Raw genomic sequence first — 17,680 nt, 5'->3', positions numbered from 1 at the left:
ACAGAGAGAGAGGTTGGAGGCAGCATAGGGTGGGAGGACAACTGCGAGCTCACTGCAAGAGGAATCTTCACCAGCCTTCACCCAGCAAGTCTCTGGCTGCGGGATGGTGTAGGTGAGTGCCTGGTAGAGCTGGCATGTCCCACAGCCTAGAGCACCCATCAGGACTCTCCCAGTTTCTCTGGTGTGGAGGAGGATGTGCTCCAGAGCAGGGTTTTCCCACAGTAGGGTGAGCATCCAGGGCATGTATGTGAGCATGGGCAGGGAGGAGAGGTGGGGACAGGGAGACAGCCACCTGCAGGGTCAGCCTTAGGTAGCAGACGGGGTGAGAGGGCTGCTACCACAAACACCATGGCAAGGAGATTCAGACGCCTCCCTGCCCCTGCCCCTGCAGTGCAGAGGCCTTTGGTGGCACAAGTCCTTGTTGTCTCCTGGCCAGCAGAGCCTCTGTCACCAAGGCCATGGGCTCCTGGCTTGAGTCAGCTCCTTGGCAGCTGGAGCCCGAGGAGGAGAAGCTCCCGAGTGCAACCTGTCTGCCCTGTCGCCAGCCAGCGGGAGTGCTGGGGAGCTCTCCCATCCCCTTACTGCCCACGCTGCCCTTGCTTTGCCCCTCACGCCCTGCAGCAGCTCCCACACAGCAGTGCAGGTCCTGCTGTGCAGCTTTGTCCAGCCCCGGTCCCTCGGAGCACCTCAGTGCGTGGGACCTGACAGCACGGTGCGTGGGGCTGGGCAGCGAGCTGGCTCTCTGCAGGCAACCTCTTAGAGCACACCCAGGAGCTTCTTCTGCTGGAAGGTGCTGAGCAGCCCTTCTGCATTGCAAGTCGGTGACATGAGAGGTAAATGTTGAATTTTGGAATATCTCAGCAGCTTTCCAAGGGGGCAGCCAGAGTAGAGCAGGGCTGAGTCCTTCAGGAGAAGAGATCCTGCTCCTCACGGTGCCCTGAGCCAGCATGAAGCAGAGCTCCAGCCACGGAGGTGCATGAGGGTGCTGAAAGGAAGGTGAGTGGCCATGTGCTTTTGGTGATGCTGTGGGACTGGAGGGCAAGGAGTGGAAAGAGATTGGATCGGAGCAGTCCTAACTTATGAGTGGGCTTATTCCTTTGGCAGCACCCCATGAGCAAAGGGATCAGATGCCCAACAGCAGCTCCATCACTGAATTCCTCCTGCTGGCATTCGCAGACACGCGGGAGCTGCAGCTCCTGCACTTCGCGCTCTTCCTGGGCATCTACCTGGCTGCCCTCCTGGGCAACGGCCTCATCCTCACCGCCGTAGCCTGTGACCACCGCCTCCACACCCCCATGTACTTCTTCCTCCTCAACCTCGCCCTCCTCGACCTGGGCTGCATCTCCACCACTGTTCCCAAATCCATGGCCAATTCCCTGTGGGACGCCAGGACCATTTCCTATGCAGGATGCGCAGCCCAGGTTTTTCTGTTTCTATTCTTGATGACAGCAGAGTATTCTGTCCTCACCATCATGGCCTACGACCGCTACGTGGCCATTTGCCAGCCCCTGCACTACGGGACCCTCCTGGGCAGCAGGGCCTGTGCCACCATGGCAGCAGCTGCCTGGGGCAGTGGTTTCCTCTATGCTCTCCTGCACACTGCCAACACATTTTCTCTTCCTCTCTGCTATGGTAATGCTGTGGGCCAGTTCTTCTGTGAAATCCCCCAGATCCTCAAGCTCTCCTGCTCTGGCTCATACCTCAGGGAAGCTGGGCTTCTTGTGGTTTGTCTTTGTTTAGTATTTGGTTGTTTTGTTTTCATCCTGGTGTCCTATGTGCAGATCTTCAGGGCTGTCCTGAGAATCCCCTCTGAGCAGGGCCAGCACAAAGCCTTTTCCATGTGCCTCCCTCACCTGGCCGTGGTCTCCCTGTTTGTCAGCACTGGCATGTTTTCTTACCTGAAGCCCCCCTCCATCTCCTCCCCATCCCTGGACCTGGTGATGGCAGTTCTGTATTCAGTGGTGCCTCCAGCACTGAACCCCCTCATCTACAGCATGAGGAACCAGGAGATTAAGGATGCCCTCAGGAAACTCATGAAATAAAGATTTTCAGAAGGAATGAACTTCCCACCTCTGTGTTAGACTGTGTGTTGGCTCTGTCTCAGCTGGAGTCACCTTTTCCCTGCAGCAGCCCACACAGTGCTGTGCTCTGCACTCATAGCTGGAACAGCACTGATAATCACTCAAGTGTTGTGTCTGTTGCTGCATAGTGCTGGCACAACATCAGGACTCCTTGCAAGCCCCCAAGAGCCAGCAGGCTGGGGGTGGGAAGTGATGGGGAGGGGACATTGCCAGGGCAGCTGACCTAAACCAGCCAAAGGGATATTCAATAACACCTGATGTCACACACAGCAACAAAAAGGGGGGATCTCGTGGGGGAGGGGGTGTTCGTCCTGAACAACCACTATGTGTTTTGAGGCCCTGCTTCCCAGGACATGGCCGAACATCGCTCATTGATGGGAAGTAGAGAATAATTTTTTTCCCTCTCTCTGTGCTTGCATGCGGACTTATTTTTTCCTTTGTTTCTTTTTTCCTCCCCATTCCCTTTCCCTTTAATTAAACCTTTCTCATCTCAAACCTTGAGTTCTCTGTGTTGTATTTTCTCCCCCTTCCTTATTGAGGAGAGGGGGAGTGAGAGAGCAGTTGTGGTGGGGCTCGGCTGCCCACCTGAGTAAAACCACCACAGGGGGGAAAACAGTGCATTCCCAAAGTGGATAAAACACTAGAATTAAACTGTAATGTAGAGATCTTGTTTGTATGATACACATATGTGAATTCAGCTTAAAGGTCTAAATTCAGGCTTCTCTCATGTTGCAAAAGTGACAGTGAAACCTCTGCACACTGTCAAAATAGCACAGAACCAATAACAAGGATATCCAATATATGTTGCAGGGGAGATCACAGAATCACAGAATCACAGAATTTCTAGGTTGGAAGAGACCTCAAGATCATCGAGTCCAACCTCTGACCTAACGCTAGCAGTCCCCACTAAACCATATCCCTAAGCTCTACATCTAAACGTCTTTTGAAGACTTCCAGGGATGTTTGGTTCTTTGTGATTTATTTTTTTTTTTCATAGGTGGTTGTGCTTTTGGCTTTTAGAGAACTTACCCAGTTAAGTTAATTCGTATTGCTTTCTTTTCCTACTTCATGCATTCAGTGTATCTTTAGATATATCTTGAAATTAGGGAGCTTATACTGGAGGCACAGGAAAAACCAGGAGCTACAATCCAGGTGAGATGTTAGTGACGAAGATGTGTGACTTCTTTTAAAGGTCCAGCACCCTACTGCAAAAATGCTTGTGAAGGTTTCCAACATGCAAGAGCAAGAAGTTAGAGATGAAACTAGCTTTGTCCTTGTTCTTGATCAAGTCCTTCAGGAAATAGCCTAAGACCTTCTGAGGCTGGGATTATCAGTCTCAGAGGCAAGCTCTATTGTTACTGCCGTTCTGGAGATTTAGTTCACACTGCCATTGGTCATAGAACTGTGAATAGTCTACTTCCTTCCAAGTGAATTTTTAGTCAGTTTTTGTTGCTTGTGATTGTTTGCTTCCCTTGTAAGCTTTTCCATTTGTTTATGTTGTATGGTCCTTTTCCAAGGAGGTAGAAGCAATACGGATGCACAGCCAGGTGAAATATTTGTTGTTTACTGCACAGGTGAGTGAAAGATATGAAAAAGTTGTCAAGGAGGCCCTAGAAATCCTTCCAGATGTGGTGTGCTGTTTGCAATGAACCTTGGAGATTTTGAAGTGGCATCTGTGTTGCGTATTTCAGTGATACGCAGAAAGGATGGCACTGAAGGCTTCTTTTGTTGAAGCTTATTGCTCAGGCCTGTAGTAAATGGATAAGAACATACCTGTGCATGCATCTAAAAACTTCAGTGGCTTGACTAACTTCATAGAAGACAAAAGTTGTGGTTAGTTTATCAGGGTAAACTGATGGAATACATCAGCCTCTGAAGTTAGTATGACATTGAACTCTTTGCTGACACTGTGGCTCAGAAAAGACCTGTACTTTCTACTAAATCTTTACAGAAATAGCTTACTGCTTTTATCTTTCAAGCAGAAAACCAAAAGCAGAAACTGGAGGGACATCAAGGAGGCCAGCAGGGGGCTATTCAGGGGACCACACAGGGAAGGGGAAGCAACGGCCAGGTGAGGGGTGATCCCTTTTAAATAGCTTTATTTGCTTCTTGGCTCTTGAGTCAAAACACCCATAGCTATGTTGCAGGACCAGCAACATGCCTGCTCCGGCTGCTCCAGCCAGAGCCACACTGTGATATCATCGTGGTGACACTGGGTCGTCATGGTGACGTTTGAGCTGCCGCTCCTGCTCCCTCCCCACACCACGTCCTCCCTTCCCAGATCCCCCTGTGCCCAAACGCAGGAGCTCCGAAGGCTCCCTCGGCTGCCCTGCCTCCCTTCCGTCACTTACTCTTTCCACTGGCCTTGCTGGCAGTAGCCTCTGCTGCAGCCATTTTGCAGCCGTACAGCTGGCAGCGCCTGGCAGCCCCACACTGCCCGACCTGCACCTGCGACCAAGACAAGGCAGCTGCAGGCGACAGAATGGCACCCAGGCATGGCACCTGCTAGACACAGCAGGGATAGCAGCACCCCCTTACAGGTTCATAGTCTCTTAGTTCATAGGTTGATTGTGCTGAAGTTAATCTGTTTTAATAATAAAACTTTTGCAGTTCCAGTTGTCTTTTTTGTATTATTCTTAAATGGGGAAATCTCAGATTGAATTTGTATTTTGTCTCTGAAAAGGAAGTAGAAGCAACTGTTCTAATATCAGTTTGATCGTTTTCCAGAACAGACCAGCTCTCTAGGTTCTTAGCCATAGAGAGTAAAAGACTGGAAAATGTCTGCATGCCACATGCACCGAGGATGCTCTTCCTAATGACGACTTCTGATGGAAAGTTAGGAGAGAGTAATTAAATAACAGCATTTTAATTACAGAAAACTCAGAAAGGGAATGTCACAGAATCACAGAATTGTAGGGGTTGGAAGGGACCTCAAGAGATCATCGGGTCCAACCCCCCTCCCAGGTTGCCCAGGTAGGCATCCAGACGGGCCTTGAATATCTCCGGAGAAGGAGACTCCACAACCTCCCTGTGCAGCCTGTTCCAGTGCTCTGTCACCCTCACCGTGAAGAAGTTCTTTCGCACACTGCTGCGGAACTTCCTGTCATCTATGTTGTGGCCATTGCCCCTTGTCCTGTCCCCATAAACCACCAAAAAGAGGTTGGCCAAATCCCTCTGCCTCCCACACTTAAGATATTTGTAACATTAATAAGATCCCCAATTCACCTTCGGGTGAATGCTTGCAAAGTTCACACTAAATTGGCAGGCAGTAACAACCCTTGATTTAATTTCTGAGCTAACTTTTATGAAGGAGCTGAGAAACCAGTGGCTTTGGAGAGTCCAAAACTGAAAAAACAGAGACCAGAGTTCAGAAGCTATGAAAAGAGACGTATTGAGCCTTTAATCTTATAAGAATATTATAATGGATACAAATTTGAGAAGTATTTGAAATTGTAAAACCCCATTCCTTTAACATACCACATACCATTGCTTTGGATCTTCTGCTGTGAGTCTTGGGGAAAATCAGGTAAAGAGATGGCCTGGTTTCAGCCAGGATAGGGTTCTTTTTCTTCATAGGGGCTGGTATGCGCATTTTGAAGGAAAGTAACTCCAAATCCCAAATATAAACAACTTCTATAGATAGAAATGTGAGGAGTCCAAAGTAGTGAAATCTGAAAGACAGCTAACTTTGCTAGGCTTTCTATGAAAGAGGTCATCATTAATCCAATATTTGAGATCCTTCTATGGAAAGCAAGAAATTTTTTAAATCCAGATGCCAGGTGCCACAAAGAGTAAAGAGATTTGATGTAAGGGTATCTAACAGATTTAAATGTGGGTAAATATTTTGGTACTACCGTAACGTCCAGTCATAATCAGTTGCATGCAACTTTTTGACCCTTTTTTTTTTTCCCCCCAGTCATTTACCCTCCCACAAAGAATGCAACAAAAACAGATTTAGTAATAGAAGTAAGTATTCAGATAATCTTATAAAAATGTTTTGGATATTCCAGCTGGTTATAGGAAAGCACCCAAAGATCAAAACATGCAAAATAGCACAGAGAAGTTGATAAAAGTGCAAGTGAGTCTCAAAAGTGCGTGACTGCTTCACATGCAACCAAGAATCGTACAGCAGTGTTCTAGGTGTCTTTGCTGAAGTGCATTGTGTTTCGTCATACAGGATCAGACGGGAGGCTTTGCCTTTGGTTATTCCATTTCACCAAGCATCTCCTCACTTCTCTTAATGTTGGCGTTGTCCAGTGCCTGTTGGCTTTTGATTGTGAAAAGGCATGGAAGACAAGCTGTGGTAATGCAGCTAGAGCTAGGAGCTGCCTCTTCCCGAGTAATGTCATCATGCCTCTGCTGTGACCTTCTCAATTCACTTTTGACCATGTTCCAACACAATCAAAGCATCTCTCCGGCTCATCTCTCTCCTTATCTTCTGCTTTTCCTTCTATCTCTACCTAGTCCTTAGTTTTGAGCCAAAATGCCATGCTGCAGTTTCTCTGAGCTCTTTCCTTACCTGTGTATGTCTTTTCCAAGACTCCGGGGAGACACCCTCAGAACTGAAAGTGCTTCTGAAGTAAAAGAAATAATGTGTTATTTCTGGATTGTGGAATGACAAACAAAAGTAGGCCTCCTTTGATTTTCATGACAAAGCTTATCCCGCTTTTGGCTCAGAGAGAGTTCATTTCGTAGTAGCTGGTGTGGTGCTGTGGTTTGGATTTAGTATGAGAATGCTGCTGATAACACAGCTGTGTTTCAGTTGTGACAGAGCAGTGCTTACCCAGAGCCCAGGATTCGTCAACTTCTCGCGCTGCCTTGCCAGCGAGGAGGCTGCAGATGCTCAAAAACAAGTTGGGAAGGGACACAGTCAGAACAGGAGACCCAAACTGGCCCAAGGGATGTCCCATTCCGTATGGCATCATGCAGAACAACAAAACTTTGGGGGTTGCCCATGGATGGAGAGGTGCTGTTTGGGGCCTGGCAGGGTATCAATTGGTGGATGGTAAGCAATTGCATTGTGCATCATGCCTTTTGTAGATATATTATAATTGTAGTTGTTATTGGTTTTCCTCCCTTTACTGAACCATTCAACTGTCTTTATTTCAACCCACAAGTTCTAACTTTGTCGTTTTCCCAATTTTCTCCCCCATCCCACTGGGAGGGTGGGGGAATGAGCGAATGGCTGCGTGCTGCTTAGCAGCCTGCCAGGTTAAACCACAACAGGAGAGTAACAGCACTGTATATACACTGCCTCAGAAATGTTTTTAATACAAACGGGTACTGTTTGGGGCAACGTAATTGAAGTCTAGTCTGGCATTCCACCTAGCATGATGTAGTGCTGGCAAGTGACACGACCCTACAGGAAAAGAGCCACAGACTTCCTGGCTGACAACTGTAACATTTTCAGGAAGCATTTCATCATTTAACCATTCTGCTTCCTACCTGGAAAAAAAGAAGTGCTCCTGTAAGTCCTGCACTAGTGAAGTAGCTACTACCAGATGATGGCATGGAGAATGTGAATTATATGGTAAAAAAAAAAAAAAAAAAAAAGACAAAATGTTAAGTCTTGATGAATCACTGGAGTACTAACTGGTAAGGTCACTGTGTCCTCTTTGCTGTCTTCCTCCTATATGGGAGACCTACAGAAAATAAAAGATGATAACCTGGTAGATAGTCATCTTGCATGTAACCGTACTGTGTTCTGACACATACACCAAAACCATGATCTTCAGTCTTGATTAGTTAAATTCTGTACCAATATTTCTGAAGGGAAAACTGCTTGTTCAGAAATGAATGAGTTCCCCTTGATGTAACACACTCCTGAGTGTTATTTCACAAAAAAATACTTTGGATTATTAAATTATAAACAAGGGTAATGTTTTAATGTGTGAGATAAACCAAAATACTATGGAAACAGTATTTCTGTGCAAAGTGACAGTTGCCTAATGGATATTTCTTTTCCCCTTTAGCAATGAACAAAATGGGTGCAATCATCTGGCCAAGCTTTTTGTTAGCAATGATGCTGCTACTATCTCGAGAGAGCTGGAAGCAAGTTTTCCTAGAATAAGATAGTTCAGTTGGAAGGGACCTTCAAAGATCGAGTCCAACTGTCTGACCTCTTCAAGGATAATCAAAAGTTAAAGCATATTCTTGAGGGCATTGCCCAAATGCCTCTGGAACACTGGAAGTCATGGGGTGTCAACCACCCCTCAAGGATGCCTGTTCCAGGGTTTGATCACCCCACAGTAAAGAATTGTTTCCTAATGTGCAGTCTGAACTTAAGCGTTGCAGCTTTTCACCATTTCCATGCATTCTAGCATTCTTGCTTCAGAAGATGTCAAGGCTGTAAACTACTGTTTCTCTTAGCATGGGTCCAGATGGCTCTGGATGCTAACTGGAAGTGTGTCGCCCTGCCAGATGATTTGTGTATGACATTTTGTTTCATTATTCACTGGACTGGAGTAAAGTAAATGAGCTATATCCAGCATGGGGATCAAGCAGTTGCAGAAGATGCGTAGTAATTGGGTACTTTTTTCTCCCAAACCACTGCAAATTTAGAAAAGAGTATGCCTAGACAATCCAGTGTTTGGAAAACTGACTGAAATATGTGGTGTATTAATCTCCTGATGTTGGTGGTTGCCAAGTTTTGCCTGCCTAGAATATGGTAATCAGATATATGATGCTGGGGATATAACAGCATCCTCTTCTGAATAAAGTAAAGTCAAAACTGTGGAAAGACTGACTTGTAGCTTTTTTCTCATACTATCCAAAGTGTATCTGTATTACTATGCAAATAATACTTGTAGTGGTTTAACCCAGCCGGCAGCTAAACACCACACAGCCGTTCTCTCACCCTCCCCCCTCCCTCGCTGGGATGGGGGAGAGAAATGGGAAAGTGAAGCCCATGAGTTGAGATAAAGACAGTGTATTAAGACAGGAAGATAATAATAACAATAATGATGATAATATTACTACTACTAATAATGTGTACAAACAAGTGATGCACAATGCAATTGCTCAGCACCCGCTGACCGATGCCCAGCCAAACCCCGAGCAGTCCGGCCCCCTCCCCCCGGCTACCCACCCCTATATATTGTTTAGCATGACGTCAGATGGTATGGAATACCCCTTTGGCTAGTTTGGGTCAGCTGTCCTGGCTCTGTCCCCTCCCAGCTCTTGCTGCACCCCCAGCCTGCCCGTTGGCAGGACAGAGCAAGAAGCTGAGACGTCCCTGGCCTGGTGTAAGCACTGCTCTGCAGCAATTAAAACATCGGGGTGTTATCAGCACTCTTCTTATCCTAAGCCAAAACATAGCATTCTACCAGCTACTAGGAAGAAAATTAACTCTGTCCTAACTGAAACCAGGACACCAGGATGGGAGAAGGGAGTCAGCCGAGTCACTACTGCAGGTTTGTAGGCTTGCAGACTCTGCTACTTCCCATATTGACCACAAACCCACTGGAGGTTGGAGTTGTCTTGCCTCGGTTCAGGTGTGCACAAAACAGGCACCTGTGTGTCAACTGCGTGTCTTAGCTCCCATTGGAATTATTGGAAATGGAGGCCACGAACTCATGATAAACTTTGAGGTGGCAGAGGTGGTCCAAGATATAAGCAGGTAACTGCAAGCTGAGGTGGACCGATGTGGAGAGGCAGGGCACTGTGTGAGGGTGTCGTCCGGGAGCCTTGTGGGGAAGGTCTTCTGCCAAATGAAATGACAGCAGGTGCCCAAGTTGAGGATAATTGATCAAGTTCCTGCTCAGGCTGTTCGCAGAAGCCCCTTGCAGTATTCAGCTGACTCAGTGGGGTACTAGGGAGCTCAGAGAATTACGGAATAGTTTGGGTTGGAAAGGACCCTAAAGATCATATAATTTCTTTGAAATGATATCCCCCCTGCCATGGGAAGGGACACCTTTCACTAGACCAGTTTGCTCAAAGCCCCATCCAGCCTGGCCTTGAACACTTCTAGGGATGGGGCATCCACAAGTTCCCTGGGCAACCTCTTCCAGTACCTCACCACCCTCAGAACAAAGAACTTTTTTCTAATGTCTAATCTAAATCTACCATCTTTTTTCAGTTTAAAACCATCACCCCTTGTCCTATCACTACACTCGTTGATGAAAAGTCCCTCCTCAGCTTTCCTGTAGGCCCCCTTTAGGTACTGGAAGGCTGCAATGAGGTCTCCCTGGAACATTCGTTTCTCCAGGCTGAAGAACCCCAGCTCCCACAGCCTGTCTTCATAGAATAGGTGCTCCAGCCCCTTGGTCATCGTTGTGTCCCTCCTCTGGACTCGTCCTAATACGTCATGTCCTTACACTGGGGGCCCTGGAGCTGCATTCACTACTCGAGGTGTGGTCTCCCCAGAGCCAAGTACAGAGGAACTTCCTTAGTCCTGCTGGCCACACTATTCCCAGTAGAAGCCAGGAGGCTGTTGGCCTTTCTGGCCACCTGGCTCCTGTTCAGCTGGCTATTGATAAATCCCCCTAAGTGACTTTCCAACTGGCAGCTTTCCATCCACTCTGCCCCCAGCCTGTAGTGCTGCATGGGGTTGTTGTGCCCCAAGTGAAGCTGAAGGCTCCTGTGAGAACTGGTGTTGCTGCAAAAGTCTGAGGCAAAGGCAGCAGTAAGCATCTCAGCCTTTTACTCATCCCTTGTCACTATATTTCCTTCCACATCCAATAAAAGATGAAGGTGCTCCTTAGTCCTCCTTGTTTTGTTTATGTATTAAACAAGCAACAAACAAACAAACACAAACATTTTATTTTCTTTAACAGCAATAGCAGACTGAGTTCCAGTGACCTGCCCCTTCTTCCAAAGGTCATAAACCCTCTTTCTGTTCCTGAGATCTAGCTTCAACTCTCTGTTCAGCCAGGCCAGTCTTATTCCACGCCGGCTTCTTTTGGTACATGGGAACAGCCTGCTCCTGTGCCTTTAGGATTTCTTTCTTGAAGAGTGCCCAGCATTCCTCCAGGACAGCCTCCCAAGGGTCTCCGCCAACCAGTCTCCTTAAAAATGCCACAAAGTCTATCTCGGGAGATTGACACTGGCCATGAGAAAGAAATATTACTCCAAGGACAATGTTGTGGTGCAACAGGTCCCCCAGAAGGAGACTGGATCCAGCCGTGGTTTTGTGTTTCAAGGAACCATCAGGGAGCACAGAGTCATTATCCATAAAGGCAGGAAGACGTTCAGGTGAGAGCAAGAAGGGAAAGAAGGTTGAATGTCTACATCCCACAGAGAAAGAGGCACAGGTTTGGGAATCCATAGGACAGCCTGGCGTGCAGAGGATCAAGGGCTGTGGCAAGGCTAAAAACCCCAGTAGAGCCAAGGTCTTTGTCTCCTTCTCTATGGCTGCTGTCTGTGCCACTGAGCCTTATGAGACGACATCTTAGCTTTCAAGCTCTTGGGCCTCATTGCCTCCTCACCCACACCTGCAAACCAGGAAAGTGTCGTACCATTCTCCTGCACTTGGCAATGTGCATCCCCATATCATATTGCCCTAGTAAGAGCACACAGACACATGTGAGGGACAGGATCTCCCTTCCCAGGGGCCAGGGGTCCAGGCTTGGCCATCATGCTTGGTGAAGCACATCAACGTTTTCTAAGCATCAGAGCCGCTTTAACATTGCCTTTGTCTTCTTGTGATTGCTTCCTCCAATTTTCTGCTCTAATGAGCTCCAAGGGAGTCTTTGTCAGTAATGGCCCTCAGTGGGACACTCCAAGAAACTTGGGAGTTTGCATCTGACTTGGACTTGAGAGATTTCTTGAAACTCCTCTCCGTGCCTGAGGTTCATGGGGTCATCACCAAACACACCAGAGGAGTCATTAAAATGACCTGGGAGCAGACTGAGCGTCTGCTCATGAGCTGGGCTGGGCTCCTGGGACAGAGAAAATTCCTGGCAAGTGGGCTGGGCACCTCTTAAGAGGCAAAGCTCTGCCCAGGAGCAGCTCCTCTGCAAAGGGCAGCAGGGTTGGGGGCACTGCCTGCAGGTGAGAAGGGGAGAGGAGAGAGTGAAAGAGAGGTTAGGGGCAGGCTGGAGTGGGTCGATGTTGAGATGTCGCTAGAGGAGAAACCATTACAACCATTACCACCCTTGAGACGGTAAACCTCTGGCTACAGGGCTGTAGCTGCTCCTGGAAGGGTCTACAGAACTGTGTGTAGCTCAGACCCCATCAGGTATTTCAGAAGGACTGCCAGGAGGTCTTAGTAGAAACATGTAAAGGGCTGTGAAGCTGGGGGTGCAGGCAAGGGTGCCCAGGGCGCTGTGGGGAGAAGTTGTGGGTGGAAGGGGCCCCCCAGGCAGGGCAGGGTCCTGCTGCTTTCCACAAGGTGTTCTGTGTCTCTACTCACATTTGTTATTCACTGTGGTGACAAGGACGTTCAGAGGATGTTCAGAGCACCTCTCACATGAAGACAAGCTGAGTTTTTCAGCCTGCTGTAAAGAAGGTTCTGGGGAGACCTCATCGCAGCCTTCCAGTACCTAAAGGGGACCTACAGGAAAGTTGAGGAGGGACAGTTTGTCAGGGGGTGTAGTGATAGGGCAAGGAGTAGTGGCTTTAAACTAAAAGAGGATAGATTTGGAGTAGATATAAGGAAGAAATTCTTTGCTCTGATGGTGGTGAGTCACTGGAACAGGTTGCACAGAGAAGTTGCTGATTCCCTCATCCCTGGGAGCATTCAAGGCCAGGTTGGTGGAATTTTGAGCAGCCTGGTCTAGTGGAAGGTGTCCCTGCCCATGGCAGGGGGGCGGAATTATGTGGTCTTTCCAACCTAAACCATTCTATGATTCTATGACATTTCTGCTGGGTGCTCTTCCCTAACCCCCTTTCTAGGCATTGCCTGGAAGGGAAGGGCGCTGTGCTTTCAGTTTTCTACTCTTGATTCCCTTGTTGGGGGGATGGAAAGTAAAACTTCAGGTGCTGAAAGCAAAGGATGGGAGGGGGGATTTGGACACCTCCCGGTCAGTCCTTCAGTGAACATGCTTTTCCCCCTAAAAGCCCCCCTGGTTTCCTGGTTAAGGCCATGGAGACCAAGACATAAGCTGCCTCCTCTGCCGTCTGAGCCCCAGCAGAGTAGATGCTCCCAAACATCCATCTGTCCCTCCCTGGCCTTGCGTCCCTCCCCTGGCAGGAGCATTGTGACAGTTTTCCTTCTCTCTCCACTCAGTTGTCCTGCTGCTGTTCTCCTTCTCAGGTTTTCTGGGGACAGAGAAGCTCGGCTGCAGCTCAGGCATGCTTCTTGCAGGTCCTGCCATGCAGAAGTCTCCTTGCAGTCAAGGTGTCCAAGTCCCCTCCTAACCTGTGGGGCTTGCAATGCAGTCCTTGGCTTCGCGATGAAGCTCACTTTCTATTAAGCAGAATTTTGGAGAAACACTATTTAAAATTGCACAGCTCCCAGCACTGCCTAGTTCCCTTTCAGGGGAACACCCAAGTATGACCATGAACTAGCTCAAAGAGTTGCCAGCACAAGGCAGTTGAGAGCAAGACAGATGGGGAGAGAGACTCTCCTCACTCTGCACTAAGATTCTGTCCCACTGCCTCCCAGGAATACCAATATAGCACTTGCAGGATGGTGGAAATGCCAAGGCTGTCTACCTGCAAAAAAGGCTCCTCAGGTTTGACCAGGGCAACAGGAACAAAAGAAACAAAACAAAATCCCCACAGCGTGGCTCTGCAGTCTGGTGAGTTGGGAGCAGCAATACTGCAAAGGTCTTTGATGTCATAAGCGTATCTAACCAGAAATCACTAATCACTGCTGGGTCCAATGTTCTTGCTGCAAAGCAGAATGGACTCCTCCAGAGCCCATAGCAGAGTTCCCTGCTCCCCACTGCACCCTCGGGAAACAATAATTCAGAGCTCCATCCAGGCAGTTGGATGAGGTTCTTTGTGGAAGGATGAAGGCTGTAAGAATTTGGTTAGTCTGTCCTCACTTGTCATTGACTTCTCCTCCTTGGACAGGAGCCCATGGTCAGAAAAATCAAATGGTCAACAGCAGCTCTATCACCGAGTTCCTCCTGCTGACATTCTCAGACACGCGGGAGCTGCAGCTCCTGCACTTCACACTCTTCCTGGGCATCTACCTGGCTGCCCTCCTGGGCAATGGCATCATCATCACAGCCGTAGCCTGTGACCACCGCCTCCACACCCCCATGTACTTCTTCCTCCTCAACCTTGCCCTCCTCGACCTGGGCTGCATCTCCACCACTCTTCCCAAAGCCATGGCCAACTCCCTGAGAGACACCAGGGTTATCTCCTATGCAGGATGTGCTGCACAGATCTTACTGCTTCCTTTCTTCATCACAGCAGAGTGTTGTCTCCTCACGGTCATGGCCTACGATCGCTACGTGGCCATTTGCCAGCCCCTGCACTACGGGACCCTCCTGGGCAGCAGGGCCTGTGCCACCATGGCAGCAGCTGCCTGGGGCAGTGGGTTCATCAATGCTCTCCTGCACACTGCCAACACATTTTCTCTTCCTCTCTGCCAAAGCAATGCTGTGGACCAGTTCTTCTGTGAAATCCCCCAGATCCTCAAGCTCTCCTGCTCAGACTCCTACATGAGGGAAGCTGGGCTTCTTGTGGTTAGTGGATGTTTAGCCTTTGGGTGTTTTGTTTTCATTGTGCTGTCCTATGCTCAGATCTTCAGGACTGTGCTGAGGATCCCCTCTGAGCAGGGACAGCACAAAACCTTTTCCACATGCCTCCCTCACTTGGTTGTGGTCTCCTTGTTTGTCAGCACTAGCATGTTTTCCTACCTAAAGCCTCCCTCCATCTCCTCCCCATGCCTGGATCTTTTTGTGACTGTGCTTTATGTGGTGGTGCCTCCAGCAGTGAATCCTCTCATCTACAGTATGAGGAACAAGATGCTCAAGAAAGCTCTCCAGAAAATATTGGAACAAACGCTAGTTCAAGATCACTAATGTGCCCATCAGCCTTGTATGGGTCTCCAGGAACTCACAAAAATCCCAGCCTTTTTTTTTTTTTTTTTTTTTTTTTGGTTTCTTTTCTTTTGTCGTTGTTGTTCCTTCTTTGTTATACCTGTGACTAGTAATTCCAATTAAATCATGTTAATCATCTAACTTCATCCTTATCCTTATACCTATAGCATTATTCCTGATCAACAAACCTTATATACATAAGGAACCAGGCTGCTTGGAAAACTACAGAAACCAGGAGAAAATTATCAGGTTTCCCTCTCACCTCTTCCCATCTCCTCTGGAGCTGGGGAGCAGCCCCAGCATTCAGGAGGGGCTGAGTGCTCTGAGCTCAGCTGGCACAGGGAGGAGCAGCCCGGGTGGCCTTTGGAGCTGCCTCTTGCTGCCCAGTGGGTTCTCCCTCTCTGCTGCCTTCCATCTGGGGCTGCTGCTTCCCTGGAGCCATGGCCACAGACTGCAGCAGGATGTGGTCTTGTCAATACTGCTCATTTCACTGCAGGCTGCATTCCTGTGCATTTTGGTAATCTCTCGGGTCTCATGGAACTTGGTCATGGTCCTGCTATCTGTAGAGCACCATCCCTGGGGCTGCAGGCAAGGCTGTGCACCACTGCATCAGAGCTGGTCTCCCTGATACTGTAAGAAAAGGGGCTCCTCAGGGCAGAGCCAGGAGACCGGACACCTCTTCCAAAGCTGGTGTCAGGAATATACCTTAGGAGTTGTCCCCTGGAAAGGCTTCCTGCTTTTCTGAGCATCTCCATGGATTGAAGGGGACAGGCTCACAGTCCCACAGTTGGACCTAGATGATCCTAAATGGTTCTTTCAATAAATAATAACAATAGTAATAGTAGTAATGTTAATAACAATATGTACAAAGCAGTTGGTGCGCAATGCCATTGCTCACCACTCGCTGACCGATGCCCAGCCTATCACCAAGCAGCTGTAAACCCCCCACCCAGCCAGCTGACCACATAATTGTTCAGCGTGACATGATATGGTATGGGATATCCCTTTGGCCAGTTGGGGTCAGCTGTCCTGGGTCTGTACCCTCCCAGCTCCTGCTGCACCCCCAGTCTGCCCACAGGCAGGACAGAGCAAGAAGCTGAAAAGTCCTTGGCTTAGTGTTAGCACTGCTCTGCAACAATTAAAACATCAGTGTGATATCAACATTATTCTCATCCTAAATCCCAGGACAGGGAGTTAAATAGAGGAAGCAAGCAAGCATGGGGCTAGGACATCTTGGTGGCTGAGGAGCATTAGGAGGTCTTTGAGAAAAAAATGGGCAAGTAGTGTGGAACTCATAAGCTATGGCAAATCCCCAGAAGACCAAAATTTTTGTTAGAAGGAATAGGTGGGTGAAGGTGCAAAAAGCTTGGGAGATGCCAGAGTGAGGTACGTAAGCACAGGAGTGGCCAAAGCCTGCAGGAGAACTGTTTGCAGACATGGGACAGCATGGGAGAGCCTGTGGTGTGGATGGCCAAGGGCCTTGGTGGGGCTGGGACTCCCCCAGCAATAAAGATGTCTTTGCTCATCTATGACTGTTGTCTTTGCAACCAGCAGGGATAAGGGGACATGCTTATCTAAAGACTTGCAGCCTCCTTGCCTCTTTCCAGTGTAATCCTGTTTCAGAGCGCATCCCGTCATGGCTTCATCATCAGCGGTGGCCCTCAGGGAAGCCACTAACATGGAGGTTTGTGCCTGCCTTCTTCAGAGGCTTCTTCAATCTTCCTCCAGCAGCTGCAGTTCAGGAACTTGGCACCAGAGAGCTCATGAAAATGCACAAACCCTAACAAGACAAGCCTCTGCATAACTTACCCTAATTCTTCTGCTCTTGTGTGGTTGATTAGGGAGTATCCATGACTATAGTCTAACCGAGAAGATTTCCAAAATAAAGAACAAGAAGTTTTCTTCTGTTTTCCTTTTTCTTTACTTTTCCACTTAGGGAATATGCAATCTCAACCATCTCCAATTCATAGTGATCCGGAGTGTTGCATGATGAAATCTGAATATGTCTTCACCCCAGCCCTCCCATCTGCCATTTCTCTGATCAGTCACCTGGGATTTCCATTAGTCCTGTTAAAATCACAGCTTTTCCCACCCAAGGCTTCCACTGAATGTTTCTGCACCAATTTGTACCTGCTTTGTTTGTGGAACTGGCTGCACACAGACACAGGATTCCTCTGTCTTACCAGAACAAAAAGAAGGAAAAAAATGATAAAAAGAGATTTGATTACAAAATAAAATGCATTCCTCAGCTCTCTGTTAAGTCCAAGTTGCCTCTACTGAAGTCCATTTTCAGCCATGCCCCACCTCAGTGGAAAATCTCCAGTGAGAAGTATAGGAAAGGACAGACAGAAAGGCAGGTAAAGAGCTGGCTGCAGAGGCATCAGGCAATAACAATAAGAACAGCAATAACAATAAGATAATTACCAGCAACAGTTATCATATTATATTAGCAGCTGCTAAGGTCACTTCCTCTGATGGGGCAGGAAACCTCTGGTTTTGCAAGGCTTTCTTGCAAACTTTTCTCTCTTTTGCAGTGCAGCTGAGCAGAGTGATGCTGAGTGGTGGCATTGTTCTCTGCTGCCTGAAACTGTCCCTGCTGCCAGCTGCTTCTCTGTCCCCATGTCTCCTCCCTGACCAGGCTCACAGAATCCATCCCACCCACTA

The 17,680-nt window shown here is 48.2% G+C and overlaps 2 protein-coding genes across 2 annotated transcripts; both read left to right on the top strand.

The window, feature by feature from the left end:
* Positions 1-1,127: 1,127 nt before the first annotated feature.
* Positions 1,128-2,042, top strand: LOC116501692 (olfactory receptor 14C36-like). Its single transcript, XM_032207270.1, has one exon. The coding sequence runs from the start codon at positions 1,128-1,130 to the stop codon at positions 2,040-2,042; it is 915 nt and encodes a 304-aa protein (XP_032063161.1).
* A 12,020-nt stretch (positions 2,043-14,062) lies between these two features.
* On the top strand, positions 14,063-14,998 carry LOC116501693 (olfactory receptor 14C36-like). Its single transcript, XM_032207271.1, has one exon. It carries the CDS (start codon positions 14,063-14,065, stop codon positions 14,996-14,998), a length of 936 nt encoding a protein of 311 aa, XP_032063162.1.
* Positions 14,999-17,680: the final 2,682 nt, after the last annotated feature.

This window comes from Aythya fuligula, unplaced genomic scaffold (assembly GCF_009819795.1).
Source record: "Aythya fuligula isolate bAytFul2 unplaced genomic scaffold, bAytFul2.pri scaffold_68_arrow_ctg1, whole genome shotgun sequence".
NCBI classification, from domain to species: domain Eukaryota; kingdom Metazoa; phylum Chordata; class Aves; order Anseriformes; family Anatidae; genus Aythya; species Aythya fuligula.
Note: the sequence above shows the minus strand (reverse complement) of the source record. Positions and strands in the feature narration are given on the sequence as shown.

What these genes read in the sequence shown, in the direction of transcription:
- LOC116501692 (XM_032207270.1), top strand. Translation starts at nt 1,128, where the DNA reads ATGCCCAACAGCAGCTCCATCACTGAATTCCTCCTGCTGGCATTCGCA.
- LOC116501693 (XM_032207271.1), top strand. Translation starts at nt 14,063, where the DNA reads ATGGTCAACAGCAGCTCTATCACCGAGTTCCTCCTGCTGACATTCTCA.